This window comes from Lissotriton vulgaris, chromosome 7 (genome assembly GCF_964263255.1).
Source record: "Lissotriton vulgaris chromosome 7, aLisVul1.2, whole genome shotgun sequence".
NCBI lineage: Eukaryota > Metazoa > Chordata > Amphibia > Caudata > Salamandridae > Lissotriton > Lissotriton vulgaris.
In genome coordinates, this window is record NC_141695.1 from 627,632,572 (window position 1) to 627,658,880 (window position 26,309).

Here is a 26,309-nt window from a genome sequence, read left to right on the forward strand (position 1 = left end):
GCTTTTTGATGACCTGAAACACATTTTTGAGTTAGATGTGGTGTGTTATTCTTGATGATAGCAGTGAGCTTGCCATAGTCCATTCAAATCTCTAGATGTCCCCATCTTTGCTTCAGAACTTGGACAGCTGAGCTTGCTCATCAACACCAAGCAGGGACAATGACCTTTAAAACTAGCATCCTGATAACTTCAATTACGATGCAATTTGCATCTTGTTGTTTATCTAGTATATTTTCCATGTGTCCGATAGATTTGTGAGAGCAATATAGGCTCAACTTGGGGTAATGGGAAGGAGTGGAGAAACTTGTCCGAGCAAGGCTTTGCAGTCTCTGTGCTGCTTGGTGTCAGGATGGAAGAGGGCTGCATTCTCTTTGCAGAGATATCTTGCACTGTTTCTTGAACAAGGCTAAGGCATGGCTTACTGTTCCACTCTTAGTTGTCAGATGTCACAAAGAGCAATGATATGTCAATATGTCAGTATCATGACATGAGCCTGTGAAAAAGAAGCAGCTGACAGAACTCATTGATCTTTTTCCATACTGTGGCCTTAGACACTTATTTTCCACTTCCAGGTAAGATTTATGATCATCAAAATGTCTTTGCTGTTCTCTTGGCTCCTTGGAGATTTTTTGGCCGGTCTGGAGGCTGCACATTCCCTATGCATTGAGCGTTTACCTAGGTCCAGCACATAGTCCACTCCACTAAGAGTCGTCTGGTACTTGCCCTATCTTTCTGTCCTTCCTTTAATGAGGCAAGGGTAGCCTGCACAGGGTGGCCAAAGAAAAGTGCAAAGAGACTGAATTCGACTCCTTTTTAGGTGCCTCTCTGTAGGCAAAGAGGATAGTAGTTGTCCTACTTTCTCTCCTAGGGCTGCTCACAGTCAGCTATCAGCGTACCTTTTCTACACAGCCTTCCTGTAGATGGACATATAGATGGTTCTCTTGTCAGAAACGACCTTCTTGGAGAAACATATCCCAATGAAGACCCAAGTAACAAATGAGGCAGGTCATTTGATCATCCTTGAGTTTGTCAGTAGACTAAATGGTTCAACAGTATCCATCACAAGCAGCTCAAATGGTCCTCTCACCCATATCAGTTGTATCGGGGAATGGAAGACGTTTGTCAAAGAAGCTGACTTCACACACAACTGGCTAGTTGAACAGGTCTGGCCACACATCTAAATATTTACTCCCATGTTGGTCCTGTAAAAATGTTGAGACAGTCCTTGACTGTTTTCTTGGTACCAAGGTGGCTTAAAAAAGGAAACATTGCCTGATAAAAGCATCATGAAGTTGCAGTAGCACTGAGAAATGACTAGTCTTCAAAAGATACTCTGAAGCACACACCCTTCTCTCTTCTTCTTCAAACTGAGTCTGGGTCTGGATGTGCCGTTCCTTCAATCACAGGCACTTCCTGGTCTCATTCAGACTTGCTCCGGAAGCAGTTCTTGCAGTTCAGACAGATCCTAAGTTCAGGCATTGGTCCTGGGTTAGAGCCTCTGTTTCACAGGCTCACTACAGACTGTAGGGTGTGGACTGCCTGTGAACACATCAGAACAACATACAGCATTTCCAACTCAATTCATTATATTCCCAGTATACAATTGACTAAGAGGTTGCTTAGCACTCTCACATCCAAAGCATAGCTTTCGAGTCATTATGGCCACGGAATCTAAACTATCTCAAATACCCAAGCACTTTTAGCAAACATCTTTTGCTACATAAGGTATTTGCTTGGGACCATATATACAGTGTTCACTCTTTGTAATATTGATGCCTAAATCGCTCGACTTGTGAGCTGCTTTCCATGGATGTGAACAGTGTGTGAAACCTGGTGGATATGGGAGTATCTTCAAAGGTATCAGGTGACACAGTGTTGGAATGTACGTGGGCAGTGTAGCATCAGAGAGAGTTATCCAGTGAGGCGGAAGTATGATGAAAGAGAGGGGAGGAGATGTGTGAGTCTCCTGCACCACTAGTGACCCATGTATCAATGAACTCAATGTTGTGAGCTACTTTGAAGATGCTCACAATAGACTGGTTGGAGACACCTAATTGTTTGACACTTGCGAGTATCGTCAAAGGCATCAGATGTCAACGTACTGAAATGTCCGTGGGCAATGTAGCAGCAGAGAGAGTTACCCAGTGAGGCGGAACTATGATGAAAGAGAGGGGAGGAGATGGGTGACCCTCCTGAACCACTGGTCACCCATGTAACATCTAGTTCCTGCTGTAGTGGAGTGTGGGAACCCACAGAAAGGAGACTGGCCATACAGAAGAGGCAAGGGTCAGACAAGAAAAGCAGACTACATGGAAAAACATAATGGTGCTGAGAAGTCAGGGTACATTGAATGAATTAAGAACACAAAGAAAGGAGCTAACTAAACAAATATGTGGTTATTCCATGGAATGAAAACAGGCATCTTTTGAAGTTGGCATCAACACTCGGAACCCAGCTCTAGCTGCTCTCACAGAATAAAAAAACATCTATGGCAAAGAAGACAAATTTGACAAATTAGGTAATAAGGTCACACAGCTAGTGCAGTTGGTTGGTGATTGCACTATAAATGTTTTCAATCCATCAGGCTGTCTGGAAAAATAGGAACAATGCGCAGGATTACCATGGACAAAAATGTCTGCAATCATGAAAGAAAACAAAAATGTGTGTGCAAGTGTAGGCACTTTGTAAGCATGTTGGGTAGACACATGTAGAACCACCAGACAAGAGTCCATTGCTTCTATTAAGAGTAGAGGATGAATATTGCAAATAGGTTGTTTGAACCTGAATCGTTGGGGTACTAATTCTGGAGAGGATCTCGAGTCAGGGTCCCCAAAGAAGGAGCGACAACTCTAGTAGTGTCCAAGTAGTAGGGAGGCCATGTCTGAACTGGGGTGGTGTGGAGTGCAAAAAAACGATGATTTTCATATGGCCATGTCTGAACTGGGGTGGTGTGGAGTGCAAAAAAACAATGGATTTGAGCCCAGATCTCTGTACTGGGGTGAATATATGACATTGTTCTGCATTCTGTCCATCAACTGTGGTTTTTGCATTTGTCACCCCGAGTGGGATGGGAATGCTCAGACGTGAGTCCCATGCACTCCACACCACTGGATTCAAGCAGGCCGGGCTGAAGACGGCTGGAATGCCAGAAACCAGTCCTCAGAAGCTTGTTTCCGGTCCAGGGAAGGCATTACTTGGCAGTTCGGGCTGGACTGTTCCCATGAGGCACAGGGTCAGACTGATTTGCATAGGGCCATGTCTGAACTGGGGTGGTGTGGAGTGCAAAAAAACTATGGATTTGGGCCCAGATCTCTGTACTGGGGTGAATGTATGACATTGTTCTGCATTCTGTTCATCAACTGTGGTTTTTGCATTTGTCACCCCGAGTGGGATGGGTATGCTCAGACGTGAGTCCCATGCACTCCACACCACTGGATGCAAGCAAGCCGGGCTGAAGACGGCTGGAATGCCAGAAACCAGTCCAGGGAATGCATGGCTTGGCAGTTCGGGCTGGACTGTTCCCATGAGGCACAGTGTCAGACTGATTTTCATGTGGCCATGTCTGAACTGGGGTGGTGTGGAGTGCAAAAAAACGATGGATTTTGGCCCAGATCTCTGTACTGGGGTGAATGTATGACATTGTTCTGCATTCTGTCCATCAACTGTGGTTTTTGCGTAGGTGAGACAGGGCATCCAGACTGGACACCTGTAACACTATGGAAGAGGAACAGATTGAACATAATATGGAAGGGTCTCTGCAGACAGCTAACCCCCATGGACCACTAAACACAGAAGAGAGTATTTGAGTGTAAAATGTTGAGACCCTCAAGGAGCAGAAAAATTATTGAAATCTGTGCCAAAGCTGAAGACAGGCAGATGGAATAGTAGATGAGGGATGGAAGGTTTATCCCTTGCTGATGACATACGAACAGTACTAAAGGGTAAAGAATGAGTAAAGATGTCAGTCCAGTATGATTTTCAGGGGGATGTATGTCATGACAACACGGGCTTTACACCACGCATCCATCACAACGCAAGCCGTTACAACGACTTGCGCTGTAGGTGCTGGATTTAGGAATAGTATAATTTACTATTCCAACTCCAGCCTACGTAACAGTAGGGAAGGTGTTGGAATAGTAAATCATATTATTCCTTAGTATATGGCGCCATCCAGCGCAAGTCGTTGTAACGGCTTGTGTTGTGATGGCTGCGTCGTAATGGTAACGCGATGTAAAGCCTGCGTTGTAATGGCTGTCTCCCTTTTCAGGGTGCAATCGTGAAGAGGCAGAGTACCTGGCCACATTGAGACAAAATATGTTAAGAGTATGTGCAGCTAGAATATTATGAAAATGTTTCCGTAATGCAGATAGAAAGCAAAGATGGTGGTTGGCTTATTGCCAGTCATAATTCACAAGTCTAATCACTGTTGTGTACTATCATGCATGATGCTTTCTCTACTGTGTATCATTGGTGATTTGTTGAGAATAAAACAACTAAAGAACACCTTGTCACTATTTGTGCTCCAATCTTGCACCTTGATTTGACTTCCATGATGTTGGTTGTGTGCCTGCAGGTGACAGGTGGTGAGACTCTGAAGTGACTCCCATCTGTCTTTGAATATCTGCCATCTACAACACCCTGGAGCCCTCACTGGAGTAAGATTCCATATCACTGAGAGTCTCTGGCCACTAAATCTCAAATGCTTGATGTATCTGAATAGGCTGCATCGGCTTTTCATTATCCTAGCGCTAAGCCTTGCATTTTTGCCCATCCACCCAGATGTTTTGCATGAAATCCACCTGCAGCTTAGCATTTTCATTGTGAGTTGCCAGGCACTGAAGACCCGATTCACAAACAAATTAGTGAATCTTCACCTTATTCTTGAGTGTAGTTTTACTACTTTCTGGGATTAACACACATTCTCAGGAGTTGTGGAGGTGGAGATTTTCACTCGTAGCATTGTAAATAGCATTTTGTAGTACTTAAGTACTTTTATCCAGAAAATAAGTTGACTGGAGGACAAGAGCGACCTTGCAAAATGGTCACATGGGTGGCTGGTCCGAAATTCTTATAGAAATATTCACGAGCAACCGTATCTGGGGACTAGCTACTCAATTCACATCAAGAAAAAGTTCATGGCTTTGCAGCAGAGTCCTTCCTGACCTTGTAAGTGGATGGAAGTGGGTATTGTTATGTGCAAAAAATGCTGACTATGCAACTCAGCCGATGAAACCTTATTACATGTTTTTTGCATTTGTCCACGCTTGTTGAAACACCAAAAGGTCCAGCTATGCAAAGAACAATGGGCTCTGGGAATTCGGAGTTGCAGGCAAGAGCCTATTGAATCACTGTGCCCCGAAACCTCATGCTGACCATTCGCATAGTCCAATTCCTTGACATCTTCGAGAACGAGGTAGCAGCCACGACACAGACTAATGGAGTAGGGCTACCGGGGAGCCCACCCCCCCACCCCCCCCCCCCACCTCCCTCCCACCGAGGAGGACGGCTGTTCCAGAGCACTGTTCACTTTTATAAGAGCACATTGATGAATCTGCACAATCGTATAGCGAACACTACCTTTCATGAACCCTTGGTATCTTATAACTATTTTAAGACTTCTTTTAAAAGGAAAATATTGGATATAGCATATAGGCCCGTAATGACCAGTCTTCTTTGAAAATGAATGTCGAATTGGTACACCTGTGTAATAAATCTTACTTTTTATGAATGCCTCAAATGTTATTCCCACCTCAAGACTCTTTTAAAGACCACACATATGAAATCTTTATGTAAATGACAAGACTATTTAAACATTTTTTTTATTTATTGTTATTTAATTATGTCATTTTATTGATAATGTAATGGTTTTAATTAACTATGCACTTTATAAATAAAATAGTACTTTAGTTGTACTATTGTAGTAGAACTTTCAAAGTACAACACAATGCAGAGATCCTTACACATGTAAGTTTCCTACTTTTCTGAAAATAATAGAGGGACCGGAAGACTAGCTGGAAAAAGGGGTATACTTAAAAAAAATGGGTAGGTTTTAGGGAGGATTAAGGAGGATTAGAGAGGGGTTTAGGGAGACAATTGCACTCGACCACAAATAAGTAAGCCCTCTGCTATTCACAAACTGCACTTCCAAAGTTACTACATTTAAAAAGAGACCCAAACAGTACTAAATTACTCCAGCCTAGAACTGGAGTAAGCCAGCACCACACATGGCCAACTACTGATACTACAGCACACTCCCATAGAAAATAATGGAGGTAGAATTTTTTTTACATTTAACATTTAACTACATGAATTAAAATACTTCAACATACTAGTAAATATAAAAAATTATAGTATAATATAATAGTAAACACATCTAAAGATACATTCATATTTATTATTTAATTATAAAATATTGTAATATATTTTTTGAATTTAAAAATTCATGTACCATTATTTTATTTTTTAAACTCTTTTTATTTTAAAACATTACAATTATGCATGCAATACAATTTTGTATCACTGCAGATCGAATAACGAAAAATTACAATCTGATACTGAACACCTCACCGCTGTCCCACCCCGCCCCTCCCTCCCAATGCCATGGCATGCGCCTAATATATCTGACCCATGTCTCAGTGCCGATGGGGAAGAGCAGATGTTGCCTCAAAACACATTCCATTTACCCCACACCGTATCCCATTTCTTGGGGCAACCTCTATTCCTGTAAACTGCCCATTTCACCAACATGCACCAATCAATGTCTCGCTCCCAATCTACAATTGTAGGTGGGTCTGGAACTCCCCTTTAGCAGGCTATATTGTGTTTGGCGATCATAAACCCATTGGCCGCCACAGTTGATCGATAAGATTGAAATCAGTGGCGTCCCAAATATTAAGAATACAAGTCTTAGGGGATAGTGCTAGGCCAATTCCACTGACTTCGCTCACAACTTGATTAACTGCCTCCCAGTACTTCTGTATCAAGGGACATTCCCAGAGTATATGATAAAACGTTCCCGCCTCCCCACATCTCCTCCTACAGTCTGTTGAGCTACTGCGGCCAATTTTAACTAATGTCGTACATGAATTATGAAATATGCTGTGTAAAACTTTTAACTGGACAAGTCGCAACCTTGATGGTATAGCCACCTCCCGCGGGGAGGAGAGTGCATCACGCCTTTCCTCATCCTCCAATTCTTCAACATCAATCTGCTAGCGTGTATATATGTTAGTCATCGAGTCAGATGAGTTATTCATTATTTTTGCAGTACGTGAGTGAGATTGCCTTGCTCAACATAGGATCTGCAAGTAATCTATCTTCTAGCGGGGCGGCTTCCGGGACTTTATCTAATTCTTTAATGGCTTTTAGTAAGGCATGGCGTATTTGTGAAAATCTGAAGATTTAGTTTGTGGATGACATATTCAATTTGTAGTACAGAGAAGGACAATATTTTGCCTTTCTTTAGTAAGTCGCTAACTTGTGAGATGTCGATAATGTCTCTTGCTGCTACTTAAATTTCACAATATTGCTGCATGCCATAGGGGTGTCATTTGCGTTAATTTATTCTTCCAGCCCAGTTTTGTAGTGGCAGTGTGCCATATGGTAATTGTGAGAGCAGTAGGTCAGGTGAATCTCTGCCCTCCTGATTTCGTGTACAGTGCCTCCCTATATCCACTCTGGCCCCAGTGGTTAATTTGTAAAAAAATAAGTGCCAGGCTCTCGTCAGGAGGCAGCTTGCACCAACCCATTTCTCCTAAGAGAATCCAAGGATTCTGGACAAATCACTTAATCTCCCCATGCGTAAATTAATGTGTCATTAACTGGTGCTCCTGGAAAGCGCTGGTGTTGATGATTAAGTGCTGTGAACCGGAAACCTCTGGCTCAAATTAAGCACTAGATGGTGCCTGTTACGATGTGCATCATTGTACAACACTACATTTTAAAACAAACCTAGTGGCTTTGCCAATGGTTGATTTTTTAGCTAGGATCTTGCTATTAAGCAAGAGTCCTTTAAAAGACTTTAACCCCTTAAGTGCGGCCGTTGGGCCACGGCAACGCTACCTCCCCAGTGCTGCCGTCGGCCATTGGCCGACGGCATTCCACCCGCGCACGGAAACGCCCGCACCGCGGCGGAATTACCGCTGCGGTTAACGGGTTAAAATACACAAGGCCATGACTAAAAAGAGGACTGAACTCTTTATTAAAAACAAATTTTGCAAGTATCAGGGTACAATGTCATGCACAAAGCTAAGGCTAAAAATGAAACATTGCATTCCACGTTCTAATGTAGGATGCTTACAGGACATGGACTTATTTTGTAACTTTGATGCCCACATGGCGTAGCATTAAATGCCACCAAGCAGAAATCCACGAAGCAATGAACCAATTAAAACCCAAACAAACCTGCACCTGCTTTCCGTACTCTTTCCCGACAGCTAGTCCTAATTTTTGCACTGACAGTAGCTTTGGCATGAACGCTGCTAACTTGACATTAAAGCCAAACCTTTAAGGCCAGGACTTTTCCTTTAAGCACCAGACTGCCAATCACACCAGCTGCACACCTCCATGACCCGAGAATCACTTGAGAAGCATAGCAGGTCGGGGGGGAGGGAGTCATTATGGCCAGCCGAGTCCTGGACCGACGCCCGACAGCTCATAATCAAGCAGACGCATTTTGAGCAATTGTCCTTAATTAATATAAATGGATTAAAAAAACGCACCAAAACAACACAAAGATTTTGGGGTCTCAGATAATCAGGGCCTTAGTACTTCTGTTAAGTCAGGAGGGCCTGGGAGTAGAGCGCTGGCTGTATTGCACCCTCCTCCAATTGGATATACGGAAATTTGTAACAAGCAGAAGTCATTCAGGTAACTCCATCGATGCTCAAGTACATGGGCGATGCTATCAGCTGCAGTTTGGAGATGATGGTATCTCAACATAGATGTTGAAGCATCCCTGTAGCTTCCGCTGGTGTTTGAAAAAGCATGACTACCTATTGTGACTTAGCACACTTTAGGGCCAACCAGTACGTTGGCGGTTTTTGATCTTCAGTCCTGAATTGGTACATACCGGGTAATTTTACGTGAAAGAAGATTCAAATAGTGGCTGTAATGTGTCTTGTTAACTAAACTTAGAGACTTAAATATGAGTCTAACTTTTCCTGTCAGTTAATGGAATGCTGATAAGGCAGGTGTAATTGAGTCAGAGCATCTCAAATTGCAAAGCAATAGCTTTGTCATGAACGCTGCTAACTTGACATTAAAGCCAAACCTAAAAGGCTAGGACTCTTCTTATGAGCACCAGATGGCCAATCACATCTGCTGCACATCTCCATGACCCGAGAATCACTTGAGAAGCACGGCATCTCGGGGGACAGGGAGTCATGACGGTCAGCAGAGTCCTGGACTGGGGCTCGGCAGCTTATAATCAAGCAGACACACACAAAATGATTGCTTGGGCCTCGGTTCACTTCATACCAGGTCTGTTCCTTAGCAAGTTACAACCACCATGGTGACTGTCACCACGCTCAAAGAAAAAGCAGCGTTGGTTTGGCTACTTACTCGGTTACTGGTGGGGGCACTGCCTTTACTAATTGGCCTGCTGCTGCTGCCACCGACGTCATGCTGAGCTGCTGGTGACTCATGCGGTGTGTGTGTGCCAAGGCATGGCATTTTGGAAAAAATCTATGCATGCTGTCACAGCCCCTACCCCGGCAAGACCAAAACACGGAACTAAAGGCCAAAGACAAACTTGCATGGAAATGTTTGGAGTTTTGTCAGCTCTCACAGCACAGCAAAACTCTTCACTGGGGACTCGGGAGATGAACAACAGTGTCTGCAGTATGTTTACTTTGCCGTAGACGTGCAGACGCATGGTAAAGAACCCGGCCCTGATAAATAAGTGCCAGTGCTAAGCACCGGAAAGCACCGGCACAAATTTAGCACTGCCTGGCCCATCAGCCATCTGTCCATTTGATATGCTGGGTCTTGCAGTGATCCATACAACCATTTATTTATTATGCACAGATGGGCGGCCCAGTAATAACATCTGATGTCTGGGTGGGCAATTCCTCCATTATACCACCCGGACCAATTTGGTTACTGAGATATATGGAGGCTTTACGTCCCAGAGCAAATTTCTGAGTTCCCCTTGAATACATGTGAAAAATGTATCGCAAAGGTGATATGGGGTGTTTTGCAATGCGTATAGGTGCCGGGGAGGGCCATAATTTTGTAGAGAGCTGCACGCCCTAGTAGTGAGACCGGCAATGTACGCCAATGTTGCACGTCGATTTGTAGAGGAGGAGAGGGCCCTGGAGGTTCCTTTCATAGAAGAGTAACGGGCCGTCTGTTGCGAGTATCCCAGGATACTTAAACCTGTGTTCCACTATTGTAACCTTGCAGGTAGATGGGAGGGCTGGTGTCAACCCATGTAGTACATATATCACCAACGTAGACCAATTTATATCGTAACCAGAGTATTTGCAGTGATTAGTGCAAATTTGTAGAACTCTGTTGATCGAGACGCTGAGGGAGGCGACATAGAGCAGGATGTCGCCAGCGTAAAGCGAGATTCTATTTTCCCACTCATTTAACCACCTCAATCCCCATATCAAGGGATCTCGATGTATCCAACATGCTATGGGTTCTAATACCAGAGCGAATATTAGAGGAGACAATGGGCAACCCTGTCTTGTTCCACGATGCACGATGAATGCAGTGGACACATGGCCATTTACCACCACTTGAGCAAGCGGTTCAGCTTACAGGAGTTTAATCCAATCAAGATATTCCTTTCCCAGGTCCATGCGCTCGAGGACCGCAAACCTATATGGCCACTCCACTGTATCGAACGCCATATGAGCATCCAACGAAAATATGTCTGCATCCTCCCTGATGGTGTTTTCCCTAGCTAGTATACAGCTTAAATGGTGCAGGTTCATTGCAGTGTTACGGCCAGGCATCAACCTGGATTGGCCCAGGTAGACCAGTTTTTGGATAATAGGGAGTAATCTATTGGCTAGCACTTTTGATAGGATTTAAACTTCTCTATTCAGCAGGGATATAGGGCGATATGATGTCTATTCTTCTGGCGGTTTCCCTGCCTTGTGTATCACTACAATGGATGCTAGTCTCTGGCCTTTGGGGAGCGCGCCGGCAGACTTACTATCAAGGTACATTGCAAGGAGGTGTGGTGCAAGCTTAGTTGCTGTTGTTTTGAGAAGCTCAAGCAGTAGACCATTGGGACCCTCCGCTTTACCAAGGTGTATCCTGAGTATGGCGGTCGTTATTTCTTCAACCGTAATACCACCTCCCAGCAGTTGCTGGTCATCTGGGGTTAACTTAGGGATTTGTATATCAGTTATTTTTTCTTGCGCTTCCTCAATGTGTCTGTTGCGGCCGGTGAATAGAGTTGTGCATAATACTCTGCAAACCCTTCTGCTATGTGTTGCGGGTCATGCAAACAGGTTCCAGTCTGATCATGTATTGTTTTGGCCCAGCGGTCTGCTCTTTCCCTCCCGTGCAGCCATGCGAGGAGTTTGCTCATTCTGTCCCCCTGCTCGTATATTTTGAATAACGTGGCCTGTTGTCAACTCCTGGCCATCTCATTGACAAGGTCTCTGTAATCTTTACGCTTCATTTCTAGGTTATGGTTCTCGGTCTCTTCTCAGCTGTCCCTTAATGCCTGTTCCCGTGTCAGAATAGCTTGCTTCAGTTCGATAATGTGTCTGTCGCTCTCTTTCCTGTGGCCAACTGTGAGCGAGAGCGCCATACCCTTGATTACTCTCTCGTAGGCCTCCCACAGAATCTGTGCCAACTGTACTGTCCCAACGTTTTTGGAAAAGTAGTATTCCATATCCTTGACCAAAGCATCTTTAATTTGTGGAACTAGAAGGCACCGTGGATTGATGGTAAGTGTCCTACGGGCAGGGGTAACTTTTGCGGATATTTAGCCCATATGGGAGCATGATCAGCGGTGCTTCTCACTAAGTGTTGTATCTCAGCGAAGTGGTGTGTTTGGTCAGCAAAAGTTAGTATATGGTCAATACTGGATTGACTTTTGTGAGAAGTCGAATAGTACGTGTATTGCCGTGACTGTAGGTGAGCAGCCCGCCATATATCTTCCAGGCCCAGTGCAGCTACGAATTCAGTTAGTGTGTTTTGTGTTCGCGTAATACTTCTTGGGGGTATCTATCTGCTTGGTCGCAGAGCGTCATGTTGAAGCCGCCACCCACTATTATATCTCTGTCCGGTAAAGTGAGAATCATCCTACTCAAATCCGGCAAGGCTATTGTTTGTAAAGCAGGAGGTATGTACACCGAGAGGACGCTTACCATCCCACCCTCCCAAGACCCTGATACTCTGAGGACCCTGATACCCCAGCAACCGCCCATAGCTGTCAGTGTGTGTCTGGGCTACCACAAATAAAAGATTCTTCTTCATTAGTATCCTGACCCCTCTGAACCTAGTTGTGAATCGTGAGTGGACTATGAGTTTATATCCCCATCTGTCAAGGGCCATACAAGTATTTCCAATGAGATGGGTCTCCTGCAATAGGATTACGTCTGCTGCTTGTCTTTTAATATATTGTAGCAACACCCCCCTCTTAATCTTGTCTCCCAATCCATTAACATTCCAGGAGAGCAAAGTCAACATTGCCCGGGTCTCACATTACCTGGGGTATCTCTGATTGTCATTGTGATTGTATGGGGGGGGTTCCCTGGTCTTCCGGTCCCCACCACATTCTGGGGCCGAGGCCGCCTTTCATGTGACATTGATAGGCCAAGTGCCTGTGGGCAACGGTGAGTAAATATTAGTCAAAACAATTGGTGTTCATCAGCAATTGAGTGCAGTGACAATACATTGAATGCTGTGACGCATGTTAACAAACTTAACCTACCTGTAATTTCCCCCAACCACCCTCCGTCCCTGCACGACGGACTTCCAACTACCTGCCACCCCAACAATGCAGTGCGCCCTTCGCCCTTTGCCCACCCTTCCTAATATCGGAGGGGATGTATACCAAAAAGATCAGTCCCCCTCCCCTTCACCCCCCTCAAAGCAAATGTACATATCGCAAAATGTTTCTGATCATATTGGAACAGTGTTTGTAATCGGCCATCTCAAGTCCAGAGCGTCATCGCCATGTCTCTTCAGCGGTGGCCGCGAATCATCGCCGTGCTAGGTCAAACCTTTAGCAATCCGGCTCTGGCAGCAACTGGTAACCAGCCGGCCCCTGTACTCCCTTCTGACCCCTTACATTATGTCTTTGCTCCCTCCCCTTTATGCCGGGCCTGCGTCACCAGCCTCCATCCGTTCTGTGTCTGTGGAATCCCTTTCTTTGTGCTCCAACATGGTCACTCTGGAGTCCTGCCCCGACTTTCTCCGACATCTATTAGAGGTATTCGGTCCACTGACTTGTTGCCAGCCATCCATCCATTCCCACACCGCCTCCAGGTCTGTGAAGAACCATGCTCTGCCCTCTGCCTCCACCCTTAGTTTTGCAGGGAACAACATTGCATAGCGTAACTCTCTATCCCTTAGGGCCTTCTTTATTTCCAGGAAATTTCTATGCTGTTTTTGGACCCTTAGGGTGAAGTCCGGAAAAACATAATGGTGCTATTATTGATCTTGATCTGTGGAGCACATTGTGTGGTTTGCAGGATTATATCCCTGACACAGAAGTTGACACAGTAGGCCTGGGGGGTTGTCCAGGCTTAGGTTTGCCTCCCGGGACCCGATGAGCTTGTTCAATCGAGAAGTATTGGGGGAGAGTTTTTTGTTGGAGCCACTGCTTGACGAGTTCTTCAACAAAGAGATCCACTGCCTGTCACTCCGCCTACTCGGGAACTCCAATAATTTGCACATTGTTCCTTCTGGCTCTTCCTTCATAGTCATCCAGTAGGTTGGCGAGTATTCGGCTAGCATTCTGTAGTTCTTATGCCTGTTTCTGTAGATCTTTGGACGTAGTAGCTAGATTCTGAGTGACTCCTTCCATCTCCGTCACACGATCTCTCATTTTACGAAAGTCCGCCCTGATGAGGCCAACCTCAATGGAGATGGAATCCATATGCATTTCCAAGGAGGTACGTACCGCAGTGACGGCTGTGGGAATGTCCTGTAGGATAATAATAATAATAATAATAATACAGCGTTTTGTAGAGCGCGAACAGCTACCTCACGTGGAGGTGTCCCGGCGCTATCAGAAAACGGTTGAGTCCTTTTGTGCCAACGGCGATTCCTTGGTACCAGGCCGCGTGTCCGCCTGCATCTCTGCTTTCTCCTGGTTCTTAAGCCACACGATTTTGTCCAGTTTGGGATGGTGGGAGCCACGACTACCTTTGCCTCTGAGCATGGCGACTCCACCCAGGAATTCGGGCAATGTCACACGGGGAGATGGATGGGGTGTGTAGGTGTCTTCGTGTTTCACCATCGCCTGCCCTGGGTCGTTATCCAGTCAGTCTGTTGGCGTACTCCACTGGATCACCCCTTCCCAGATTGTGCCGGTAGCCGTTGTCCCCATCCGACAAAGTGCGTCACAGCCCCGTTTTCAGGGATGGCACTGCAGGAGTATAGTTCAAGATGGGCCAGTCAGTTTCTAGCATGGAGCTATGCACCGATGAGTCAGAGACCCCAGTCTCCAGGTGATAGCAATGCCAACAGTGGTGGTCGGTATTGGGAACCTCCACTGATCTATGTGTCCAATACTGCTGCCTGCAATATGGCCAATCACTTCCCTTTGCTGGGATATGCATGAGGGTTATTCTTTTCAAGTCCACTGGGGCGTTTCTATCCTTCCCCACAGCCAAATATCTGCAGTGTTGCTCAGCTGGGCCCTACGAATAGGGGAGCGTATCGTGGAGAGCGCACTCCGGTCATCTTGGGCGACCACAGCTCTCACCTCACAATCAATAATGAAGCTGATTCAGGCGTCGCTACACCGCATTCCAACCACCGTCCATGTGGTGTTTACACCTGTATCCTAGGGTCTTCTCAATTCTCATCAACAGGGAGTCCTTGCGCTCCGAAAGAGAGTGGGCAGTCTGTTTTTAGGTAGACAGCGATCTCTCCCGTCCGGCCGCGGTCTTACGCGAGGCCGAGGCTGCAGTCTTTCGGGCAGGATGAAGTCGCAGGTGATCACTGGCAGCACTCCGGTATCCCTTTCACACCGGATTTTGATCGACACTTCTTCCACCACCCTTCCCACGGGTAAAACGCTTACTAAAATGGATACATTTACGGATTTTCGGTGGGATTAGGGTTGCAGTCGCACTAGTGTGCGGCCATCTTTGCCTTCAGTTGGCCATGCCCCCATGTACCATTATTTTAATTAAAATATAATTACATTACTTTTGATTAAACCTATGCATCACTTTTATTAAGTATGAAACCATAATGTTTTGTTTTTAACTTTAGTTTAGTTGAGAATTTAGTATAATGTAATAAGTTTAAATTAATCGAAAATGTCATGTAAAAATTAAGTAATAATGCTGCAGCATTTTATTTTTGGCCTACATTTAAAATAAATATATAAAATTAATTTACTTAAAACTATTTTTCCTCTCTTTTTTTCTAGTTAAGAAAACGTGTTGTTTTTCCCCTATACTTTAACATGGGGCGATTCCACAGTCGGGACATAGATCCTCCTACTGTCAAGCATAGGGAAAAGTAAAAATGCTCATTAAACGTAAAAAAAGTTAGTAAAAATAATTTTATATTAAATATTATTTATATTAATTTTATATATTTACTTTGAATGTAGAACTAAGGAAAACATGCTTCAGCACTGTTAACATAAAAGTGAATTAAATCTTTAATTAATGTGAATACAGTAAATTAAATTCAAATTATTGCAATTCTTTTTTGAAGTGTAAATCTAAATTTAAATACCCACCTAAAGTAAAACAAAATACATTTATAATACAAATAGTTATTAAAATTGATGTATAAAATACATTAAAAGTAATTTTATTATATTTAATTAAAAAGAATACAATAATTTTAAATTAAAAAAGGTTGTTATACATTTTGCTTAAATAATAATAATTTTTTTATAGTTTTTAACATTAAAATATATATATTTATATTTTTTTAACTATTTTTCAATATATATTTTAATATTATTTCTTATTGTTTTTTTAAATTTTGAGTCTCTACCTCCATTATTTTCCATGGGAATGTCTTGCAGTAGCAATGGTTGGCCATGCGTAGTGCTGGAATTAGTACTGTTTCTCTTTTGGCAGTCAAAGTTACACTTTTAAGTTTGGCGCCACCCCTTTCTTTAGGGGTGGAGACATGTAATTCTTCACTTAGATTTTGTAAATAGACAAAATTAGTAAAGTTACTTAAAAGTGTAATAGTAAATTACACCTGCAGATCACTCATACTTGCAAGTTACATTTGTGATTTGGTCATTCCTAAGAAACCTGTAATTGGGTGACATTTATCCCACTTGAACAATTCCAGCTCGTGGGAGTCGTAGGTGCTGGTAATGATGAAGAAAGATGCTGTAGGTCCAATTTTTCTACACATATGGAGAGGATGGCCTATTGTAGGAGTTCAGTACTGTGCAGGATTCCAATACGTAGTGCAATTGTGTAACTCCACTACTTTCTAACGTTTAATACATCCACAATTCCCTTCCATTGTTGGATTTACAGATGGTTTCTTAAGGAAGTTAGTAAAGACTTAGGGGCAGATTTACAAGCCCCTTGCGCCACTTTTGCGTCACTTTTCCCATGTTAAAAGTGACGCAAAAGTGGCGCAAGGGGCTTGTAAATCTGCCCCTGATCGTTCAAGAGTGTTAAACACAGTACTGGTCTCACTAGAGTTTTGTGTTCTACACGAGGCTGCCTCTGACTGGTTACATCCATGCAAAGGTCTTCAGCTCCATGAAACAATAAGGTGGCCGCAAGCAGGGAAAAAGACAATCTGTATGCTGCAGTGTTCATATGCAGTGAAAGACTTATTTTGATGATCAGTGCTTATCTCACTTCTGCTCCACAGGCATATGCTGAACGTAACGTGGGAGAACAGGGACTTCTCATTTAACGAAGACGGGTACCTGGTGAAGCCATCTATGATTGTGATATCTCTAAATCCCCAGAGGTATTGGGAGATGGTAAGTGTCCTCGTGCAAGGTTTAACCATTTCTTCTGTCCCCATGTTTCACTGTAAAGAGCGGCACAAAACAAAGCAGCACCTGAGGACCCCAAACTACCTGTACATTCTGCATGCACTTCAGAGTATAAGCCCTGACCCATAAGAGGGAAGTAATGGAGAATGTGCCAAAAACAAAATCTGTACCTCTGATAGTCGGCCCACCCTATTTTCTGGTTCCTCTATGATGGACGTCTTAATGGTAGACACTACTGGGAACCTGCCATTGGGTCCTTGCCATTGGTGCAATGGAAATTGCCCATTGTGGTGTAGTTTGTACACAACTTTTGTTGGTGCAATGGAAATTGCCCAGTGTACAGTTGTTTGCACACAACTTTTGTTGGCTGTCTTGAGCACGGAATTGTTAGGAGACTTTCCCAAAGCTAGGAACTTTCTGTCCTTAACAAACACCCTGGGTACTGTTATTTATAATTTGATAGCTAATTAAAACTATTCAATATACAATTATATACAAAAGAAAACAGTATAAAGCTAATTTCAAAATGTTTAACAATCTTTCAAACCATCAATTAGAATTATTAAGGAGTATTTAAAATAAAAGGCATCAATTTCACAAAACCAGCTATCAACTGTTTGTTGTTACTATAGCGGCAAAAAAGACAGGTGAGGGTCAAGTCTTCTCTAATGTGGAATCAGAATTTTATGCCACTCGTTAGGAAAAGTCGGGCAGTAGCGTACATCAAAAGCAACATAGGACAGTGATTCATGTTTATAGCTACAAATACGACAGCTGATAGATTCCCTTGTGTGGTTCCACTTTTGATAAATCTCGCCTAAGTCAAAAACCCAAATCGTACTCTTAAATATTTTATCTTCAGCGCCCATGAAAACGCGAATTTCAAGCATGAAGGCACTGATATCTGCTATGGAGGTGATGGCCCCCATAGGGTTTTGTCCCTAATGTTGTGAGATCTTTAGGTACTGAGAGAAGCTTGCAGTTTTTTTTGCATTCTTTTTAAGGTAGACTAGGATAAACCTTGTTCCCATATCTCTGTCGTGTCTTGAAGTTTTGAAGGGTCTGAGCCTCTACCTCATTCCATAGTGTAGGTGAAACTCGTGAATGCGGTTCTTGTTTCAGATGACACTATTGACACAAATATATAGTGTATGACTCCGAACCCGCTGGGGTCTATCCTATAAGCTATGTACGATTATCAATCGAGAATCGTCCATTTTTTGCAATGGGCCTCCGATTTTATAGGCCGGTAAGTTTGCAACTGGACGGTGCGTTTACAAGTGCCACTTTGTTTATTGAGATTATGATGTCATTATGTGGGTGCTGACAAGATACGAATACCAGGCCTTGTGAACGGGGAGCCAAAGACTGCTATCTCTCTGACAAATGTTTTTCAAAATGGAGAGCCTTCTTCTGGCAAATCAATCAGCGCCTGGGGAAGTACAGAGAGTAACCGCTCTTTCGACAACTCACCGTGCTGATAAGAGAGTGCTGTGGAGATAACACAGGCTCTGCAGCAGAGGAACTTGTGGGGACAGCTGCTGACCTTGTTGGCATTATACATAACCCTCCTGCAGAGAGAGAGAGAGAGGGCCTGATGGAGAGATGAAAGGTTCTTCTTATGGTAACGCCCTCTGGCCAGAGAGAGCAGCTGAATTACCAACCTCTGTGGAGGGGAAGCCAAGTAATTCACTTACAGTACTTCATGATGGTCAGACACTAACACTGCTTACGTAAAAGCACTAAGGGGCAGGAAGAGTCAACTATTGCTTTTACCGTAACACCAGGGGTCGAATTACAATAAGTGCCCCTGGGTGCAACAGGCGTTTGCACCCACTTTGTGCACCCCCGGGGCACTTTGGTATTACAGAAGAGGGCGCAGAAACTTGTGCATCCCTTTCAGGCATGCCCTAAGCAAATGAAGGAATTCCTTTGCCTCTGTGCCCGTGCCATATTACAGACGTGGGCTCAAAGGCAAAGAAGCTCTCAGGGGGCGCACTCAGAGTGTGCTACCTTCTAGGCAGTGGCGTAACGAAACTTGAGGGGGCCCCCCTGCAAAGCACATGGAGGGGGCCCCCCCACCCCTCGGCGGCTCGACTCACCACCTACTACTTTGCCCCACCACCCAGAAATCTAGTATATTTGATTTTAAACCTCCAACATTTAAATTAAATGCCTCTATATGGTCTTTCTCTAAGTACATTGGAACTACACTTACATCACATTCAAGCCTGCTTCCTCTTCAAGACCAGCTACTTCACACACGACAACCAGAAACTATACCACTGCACACCTGGCAGAAAAAAAAAAACACCTCAGGCACACAGTGTTGTCTAGAAGGCAGGACATTGTCATATTAGAACCAAATTGTAAACACAATAAAAACAAAAAGAAGGTTTTTCCTATGCAAGCAACCAGGAATTGTAATATCAACATCAGAAAGGCCCTATCCTGAAAGGACCTGAAGATTTGCCTTTTCAAGAATGTTACAATGCTTAGCAATAGAAATCACCATTGTAAGATTCTGCTTTTTGTAGATGATAATGAATCATATCCCTGGACTCTTAACAATGTAATTATTATTAATTAGCTTATAAAGCACACTGAAACCTAAACTGTATCCTGGTGCTGAGATAAACGACAGATTCCAATTACAATTAGATAAGAGTACCGGGTCAGGCATGTTGTTTATAAAGCCAGGTTTCTAAGCTTTACTAACACAACCGCTGTGGATCTTCTGCAAAGTTGAGAGACGTGTACCAATGTTGAACAGCTTTTTCTGAGGAGTTGCCTTCCAACTAAATTGCCGAACATAGCGTTCTGGCTGGAATAAAAAACGTCAACTTATTATGTATGTAACATGACCCTTACCATGTAGAGCCCAATGGGCCAAGCAATTAAGAGAATCCCATCCTAGGGAATCCAAAGGCATCCTCTGCCATTTTAATGCTAATTTTGCAGCCACATTCTGAATAAGCTATAAGCCCTTAAATATGCGTACTGCATATCCTAAGAATAAGAAATTGCCACTATCCATATGGTTCACAATTAATACCTAGACAACCACAGGCCAAGCTTGAGAAGGAACGAGTGGTTTAACATTCAAACCCTCCCTAGATAAGTCTGTGCTATGTGAATATACATATACACAAACCTGGCCATACCTAAGCAGTCAAAAGTACCTCACTTGGTTGTTTGGGACCTGTACAGAGATTTACCAAAGTCTCACCTGATCATTATGTCCAGAACAGAGACCGGTCAGTTTCCCAGTTTATTGCCACTAACTGGGTCATAGATTTGGGCGCCCGTAACAAAAAAAAGTGACCTGCTGCATCCCTCTGCCAATCTCAATCTATTACAAATGCCTGTGAATCTCCAACCTGTGCATCCCTAAATAGTTAAGTGTCCTGTAAGCATATAATGTCATCCTCCATTACATAGGGGCCTGTGAGCTCCATACAATGATAATAAATAACACTAGTAAAGTCTTCAAATTGTTCAACTGCCCTTTTCTGACCAGGTTCAGAGATATGCAGAATTTCATCTGGCAGTCCAGAGATGTGTGAGCTTTTAGCTCAGCTATTCTGGAGAAAACTGAACCTCCATTTAGCAACTCTTTACCAGTATCGAGATTTTCAGGTCTCCCAACAGGCCACCCCTTACCACCTGGCAAACAAAGAGTTTCCAACTAGCTATGTGAGAGATGATGTGAAATATGCAACTCTTTCACATGGACATCCCTAACCTCTTCAGAGACAAGCAGGTCACCTCCTTTGCTGTCCCTAACCAGGGTTAGAGATGCACACACATGCCATGCACTACTCAGGTTCACTGTTCCCACAAAGTGCTGGGTATTGATTAGGAAGCTGTAACTCACCTGCCCATCCGCCTAGCTCATATGTGGGCAGCCATTTAAGTAGGGCCTAAAGACGTGCTAGATTCCTAGAAATAGATCTTTGGCCGACACAGGCGCAACACCACCTTGGCTTATCCACCTGTAAGATGAATGCAGTCCCTTCTCTTAAATGTATGTAAGAGGTTAAGTGTAACACCAACAATCAAGGCTATGCTTTTTAGCTAAAAGCTTTTGTATTCTGGAATTCTACTTTCCTTTTAAAGTTTACATACGGATTGAAAACTCTCAGCACTCAAAGTGCTGCTGTTTGCTAAAAACCCAGCAACAGAAGTCAAACATGACATAAGGTAACTTGGTAGTTCCTTCACCACATCGTGCTACGATAAAGGGGATACCATTATGAAATTAGAGGACATTCAGAAGTATTATTAAAAACATGAATTTTCAATTAACAGTTATGAACAAATGAAAAGATCAGTAGCGGGGTGTTGAGAGGACCTTGATATAAGAATTAAAAGGATTGGGACAGTCCTGGGTGAACACCAATCCTCAGGAAGCAAAGATAGCGCTCAATACCTTGTAAGTACAAAAACAAGCTTGTGAGTTCTGTTAGTATAGTGATAACAGCTGGACAGCGATTATCTAGTCTGCGAACTGGTATGTGTTCATTGGCAGTTCTAATAAAGTCTCCAGGAGGTGTTCTCCAAAAATTACTGATGTCAGACCATCTCTTTGACATTAGAAATATGTTCGTTGCGATTTGGATTTAAAACGTCAGTGTTCTTTTTCACTATTGCAGTGCTGTAAAGTGCCCTTGTATCCTTTATATATTTTATAACATATGGCTGCCTAATAACCCGGTCAAGAAATACTGGGAACACCCATGTAAATGATACACTGGTGACTCTCCAATCTTTTCTAATGGCTGTACAGGCAAGAGATGCAAACCAGTGTCATATTCATTACTGCAGTGCTTATTTGTACTGTCAATGAACTAAAATATATTTAGTTCAAAGGAGAATTGTGCAAATGCTGCAGCACAACCATTGCAATTTTCATATGCCAATCGACTGCCTGCATGGAAACTGAAGGATTGGAGGCCGACTTTATGATGCCCTGGCCTCCTCCAAGGAGCCCTGCTCAAAATGCTGTGACAACAAACAAACAATCAGGAGTTCCTAGCGTAACTTGAGCCCTCAGCCCTGGCTTAGACCAGGTATCATATTTAACTAAAAAGCACCCCGCTGGAGACAGCAATACCTTTGCCTCCAGTCAGCAAAAATGTGCTGTGCCCTGTAACTTCACAAGTAAGCCGACACACAAACCTATAAATTAATGTTATCAAGTCAAGAAAAAGTGAAGAAAATGAGTGTGGTTTCAAAGAGCAATTGTGGACGTCAAGGTATGGGACATCCTGTGTGCAAGATAAGGGAGTAAAACAATGTCTATCAAACGCCATTTTGTGTATATGGTATTGTAGGCTAAGTGTTGTTACATGAATAATTAACATTTATAACGAATAATACCCTCTTAATTGTTTTTGGCGGCTGCTGCGGGTGCATAATACACTCACCTATTTTACTGCAATTGGTACTTGTGACGGGCAAGATGCAAGAGGATATTCCACAACAAACACAGTAACCCAATGTAAAACATTACCAGAACACAAACCAGATACCTGCAGGTTGGTTACACACAGGGAATCTAAACAGGGGCCTTCGTTTTTTCCAATTTTTATGTTTCAAACCTCTGACTAGTAGTTTGGAAACACCGGGTCTATGGGGTAGCTGCACAAATTTCAGAAGCCATCTTATTTAGTATTGAACCTTGAGGTGCTTGATACCTAGAAACCTATGTAACAAGCTCCTCAAGCTCATAGACAGTAGGTATATCTGTAACTAATAAAGTAAAAGAGAACATCAGTTGGTACGTGTTCATTTTTGTGGCAATATGTTGAGTAATTCTGTTTTTCAGTTATGTTTTTTTGAAACTCCTATGACGCATTGCTGTATGGCAAAGACTCATTATTACATGAAACAGGCCCCAGTGCTGCTGCTGATGTAAATGCTGAGAGCAGTAAACGACAACCTCTGAGACCCTTTTGCCCTGAGGAAATTTCACTCACCGTTCCCTTCTTTGCACCTTAGTACCATCTTCGGTTCCATTCAGTGGTGCTTCAATGCTTTTTCGGCCTTGTATGAGCGATGGCGGTTTACAGTTTGTACAACTAAATTGCTGAGGGGGTGGTGTTTTGCTGCCTGCGCAAAAGTTGTAAGTTATGCTTCAATTCCACTTGGGTTAAGTGGGGAGCGTTACTGCTCAGGTGAGTTGTGGGAAAAGACTTCGTAGACGGGCAGGCATGAGAGAAGACACTGGTGGGGCAAGGAGGCTACACCATTTAATATAAAAAGCCAGTAGTGGCTGGTGAAATGTGTAATTGGTAGGGCGTAAACACCTCTCTGAAATTGCAAGGAGCAGGCAAGCAAGGCAAGCGAGCCCAAGTGATGGTGAGTAGATAAATGTATATAATATTGATGGTTCTTCTGAAAGGCACCATTACTGCAATCGGAAAATGCCTCAATCTCCCCATCCTCCTGAATTTTTTAGGCCACTTCGAAAGGGTAGGCTCTCTTCATAGTGGCTTATTCACTTGTTAAGTTTACTTTGTATTATACATGTATGCCCTTTTTTTCTATATACTTTTTTTTCCATCAGCATACCTCACATCTTGTCCCTTTACCTTTCACACCTTCTTTTATTCTCTGCATTTTCGTTTAATTTTGTTTTGTTAATTTTTTGGCAACTGTATTTTCTTCACAGATATTTGCACAATTTCAATTGGAATACGTGACCATTGTTCTGTGCGCTCTGCACAGAGCTCTCAGTCATGGCCAGTTACAAACACCTGGAAAGGACTCACTTCAAAGTACGCACTAAACAAGTGTAATAGGACTCATGAAAAAAAATATAGAAACACAGCATCCTGCAAATAGCGAACACTTTTAGGGAATGCAATATTAAGTAAAACATGTGAACTATAAATATAAATTAAATAGCTGATATAGATTACCTATAACGTTTTGCATTCATTATTTATAAACCGATCAGTGTTTTTGCCATTACAACTAGGAGCATTAATAAAGGACCCTAGGGTACCCGTTTCAGTGTCCGTTTTAAAGTATTACTGGCACTCTTAAAGCTCTGACCCCACCTGAAAGTATTGTCATAACCTAGGACACATGATATGCTGTGATTAAAGAGTGGCTAGCAGATGCACAGTCATATGGCAAACGTTTTTTTCACATTCTAAGGCACTGTAGCTCTGTCCTGCCGAAGAATACAAGTTACAAGGTGAGCCCTAGATTTTTGAGCAAATCTGAATTAATGCATGATATTCGATAAAGAATATCACTGGCTGCAAACCTTGGAATTTTGAACAAGAATGTGTCCTGTATAGGCCGGCACTGTATAGACAAACTTTTGTGAAGGTGGAGGGATCCGCATTTGAAACTTGCTAAACTAGTGTTTTTCGTGGCCCAAATGCATTTTGCTATTTGGGGTCTTGGCAAGATTTCAAAATTATTTCAAATAATGCACGATTCTATAATTATTAACTTCCGTCCAATACACAGTTCCCTCTGTTAAACAGCAGCACTTTAACATTGTGAGGCCTACAAATCACCATGTTTCAAACCTTACCTCACTGAAGAATGAATGAAGTTTCTGCAACAGAAGCGCCAATACCCAGTAATTCTGAAGGGAGGCAGTGAGTTCCTGGAGAGTGGCGCGCACTGATGCTTAGGCTAACTGCTGATGACGCAATGAAAATATCCGGAGCCTCTTTTGAACCCGGCCCCTTTCACATTTCGTCACAGGGAGAGGTGGGATCTGTAAGTCTCGCTGATCACACCCTGCCCTGTGACGAGATAGAAACAGGGCCTCTTCGCTGTTTGACAGACACAGCCTCGGGAAGCACAGGGCTTAAGCCTAACATTCCCGTGCTGTGTTTAATTAACGAGGCTGCACCATCAGGTTAAAGCCTGGCAAGCTTGGGCCGGGGCTGAACTGAAGAAATGTAAGCCCTGTAAATAATGGAACCACCACTATAAAGAGCAGAGGCCCGGCCAGGCCTGCGCACCTTTTACTGAAAGAGGCTCAAAATCTCGGCCGGCCCGGGGCCCCCGCGTGCGCAGATGCACACCATTCATTTAATGAAGAGCGAGCCTCTGAGACCCTGGGCCCCGACCGGGCGACAGGGCATGCACACCATGTAATTAATGAAGAGACTCTGAGGCCCAGCCGGGGCCCAGGCGTGCGTGTCATGTGCACCATTAAATGTATTAAGAAGTCGGATGGGCGTGCCGTGCGCACCATTTTTAATCATGATGAAGTGAGGGGGCCCCCCGGAGCGTGCCCCCCCCCCCCCCGCAACGTGTGGGCTGCGTGGGCCTGTGTTACGCCCCTGCTTCTAGGTGGCGCACTCTGAGGGTTCCCCATGAGAGCAGAACTCCGGAGGGGACAAAGGGGGTCATATGGACCCCCCCAGACATCCCCATTGAAACTGCAGGCTGGTGGCCGCCTGCACTGTCATAACATAGAGCGGCTGGTTCCATGATTTCACATGAATGCGCTGCCACCAGGGCAAAGCGAGTTCGTGGCTGCTCTGGGATCAGCGCATTCACCATAATGGGGTGCAAACATTGCCAATGCGTAATACGGCCAATGGCATACCAAGCCTTTGCTAAATGACAACATTTCACCCCAGTTGTCAAACCCCATTCAGGGGGGCCCAGGCCAGGCAGGAGCTATTGGCCATAGCCGTGGTGATAAGGTCATTCACACCAACAGCAGTCCGTTCTACTATGGTGTAATCTGGACCAAGTACAACCCTTTCAACACTTGCCTCTCAGTAGATGTGATAATACGTAGGCACAGGCTTCGCAGGGAGGTTAGTGTGGGGTTACTTAGGCTAGGCACTCAACACTACAACCATCAGTACAATAAAGTCATTGTCCAGCCCAGTCCTTCTCTTTTGAAAAGACAAGTGCCTTATTTTCCAATAATGCGCAAGGTACCCGACACTCCAGTACAGGTCCATGGGGCTAGGTACTCTACCCCACCTTCTCCATCTAAAGTATGGGATTGGAGTTCTGATGGTGTAATCCCTAGCTCAGTTGCAGCACTCCATCACAGCTCTTAGCACACAGTCATTACTGAAGGATAACACCTGTATATTGTCTCACCCATTGCTACCTATTGGTGGCTTAGAGCCTCTATGGGCCTCTTGCATTAGGGTGGGTTCATTGGTGGTGAGCT

At 43.8% G+C, this 26,309-nt stretch overlaps 1 protein-coding gene across 1 annotated transcript in view; it reads left to right on the plus strand.

Annotated features, from left to right (window-relative positions):
* The window catches only part of GRIN2C (glutamate ionotropic receptor NMDA type subunit 2C), a 346,074-nt gene that overhangs the window by 111,133 nt on the left and 208,632 nt on the right, over window positions 1-26,309 (plus strand). The window contains exon 3 of the mRNA XM_086928756.1: window positions 17,008-17,122. Within this exon, the coding sequence (XP_086784882.1) occupies window positions 17,008-17,122 (115 nt within the window). The remainder of the gene's footprint in view (window positions 1-17,007; window positions 17,123-26,309) is intronic.